The following is a 1,444-nucleotide window of genomic DNA, read 5'->3' on the forward strand; positions in this document are numbered from 1 at the left end:
GTGCGTGTTTCTGTGACTGATATATTTTCAGAATTCCTAGAATTCTTCCTACCAAGAAGGAATTGGTTTCTAACAAAGTAACAAAAACTCCATTATTGCTATTCAAATAACAACGACGATTGTCACACGCCAAGCTTTAATAAAACCTTGAATATCTTTATTGTTCCACTTACAGCTTTTATCTTTGGGTAAAACAATGCAGGAAGGTTTTATTCAACATATACCCCCTCTCAGATTCACGCACTTATTGCAGTGGTCCTTCAGTTTTTCTAAGCCCTGTAAAAGAACTCCAACCACGTATTTTGCGACATCCTTAAAGCCAGGAACTTTTCGGCACCGCCTCATATATACATATGTTTTCTTGTTCTCTGAGATAGGTTTCAAAAGATAATAATGCCATCTTTGGTCACACTTTTCATCCATTCACTTCTAATCCCAAACTAAACAACACAACGATGTAACAAAAACATTTGTCATGGAGTTTCTTTTTGTTTTCTTTCAACCAAAATCTTGTTTGTTTACTTTGTTTATTTTTCTTTTTAACCGTTTTTTTTCTTCTCTTTTGTAGAATTCACATTTGTCCATAGAAGAGTTCCATGCCAAACTGCAGGAGGCTACCAACTTCCCACTTCGACCATTCGTTATTCCATTTCTCAAGGTCATTATTATTATTATTATTATTATTACTACTACTAGCTGTCCCCGTGCCGTCAAAAATGATGGCTAATTGTAGTTTTTTTTATATACAAATAAGGTACAAAACAAGGTACATAATAATCACACAGACAAACATTCACATACTTCCCTTGTACATGCACACACATATACACATATACTCAGAGTTGAAACGCTGTTTGATTTTTCTTTTCAGCGTTGAATGTTCACCATCCCATTTCCACTGCACACACACAAACACACAAACATTCACATACCTCCCTTTTACATGCACACATATACTCACGCAGAGTCGAAACAGATTTTTTTTTCACCCCTTCCTTTCTCTCGTTATTACTTTCTCTCACTCCCTCTCAGTCAGGGCTATTACTCTCACTATTCCTCCTTCATTGAATTACTATTTTCTCTCCTCCTCCGCGTCTGGCTTTATTCTGGACGAATGGCCATGCTGGAGCACCGCCTTTAGTTGAATCAAATCGACCCCAGGACTTATTCTGTGTAAGCCTAGTACTTATTCTATCGGTCTGTTTTGCTGAACCGCTAGGTTACAGGGACATAAACACACCATCGGTTGTCAAGTGATGTTTGGGGGACAAACACAGACACACAAACACATACACACACATACATATATATATATATATATATATATATATATACGACGGGCTACTTTCAGTTTCCGTCTACCAAATCCACTCACAAGGCTTTGGTCGACCCGAGGCTATAGTAGAAGACACTTGCCCAGGGTGCCACGCAGTGGGAATGAACC

The 1,444-nt window shown here is 38.1% G+C and overlaps 1 protein-coding gene across 1 annotated transcript in view; it reads left to right on the forward strand.

Annotated features, from left to right (window-relative positions):
- Nucleotides 1-1,444, forward strand: part of LOC106880077 (protein CBFA2T1) — a 13,037-nt gene that overhangs the window by 3,520 nt on the left and 8,073 nt on the right. The window contains exon 2 of the mRNA XM_014929888.2: nt 569-658. Coding sequence (XP_014785374.2) covers nt 569-658 — 90 coding nt within the window. The remainder of the gene's footprint in view (nt 1-568; nt 659-1,444) is intronic.

This window comes from Octopus bimaculoides, unplaced genomic scaffold (assembly GCF_001194135.2).
Source record: "Octopus bimaculoides isolate UCB-OBI-ISO-001 unplaced genomic scaffold, ASM119413v2 Scaffold_114595, whole genome shotgun sequence".
Taxonomy (NCBI): Eukaryota; Metazoa; Mollusca; class Cephalopoda; order Octopoda; family Octopodidae; genus Octopus; species Octopus bimaculoides.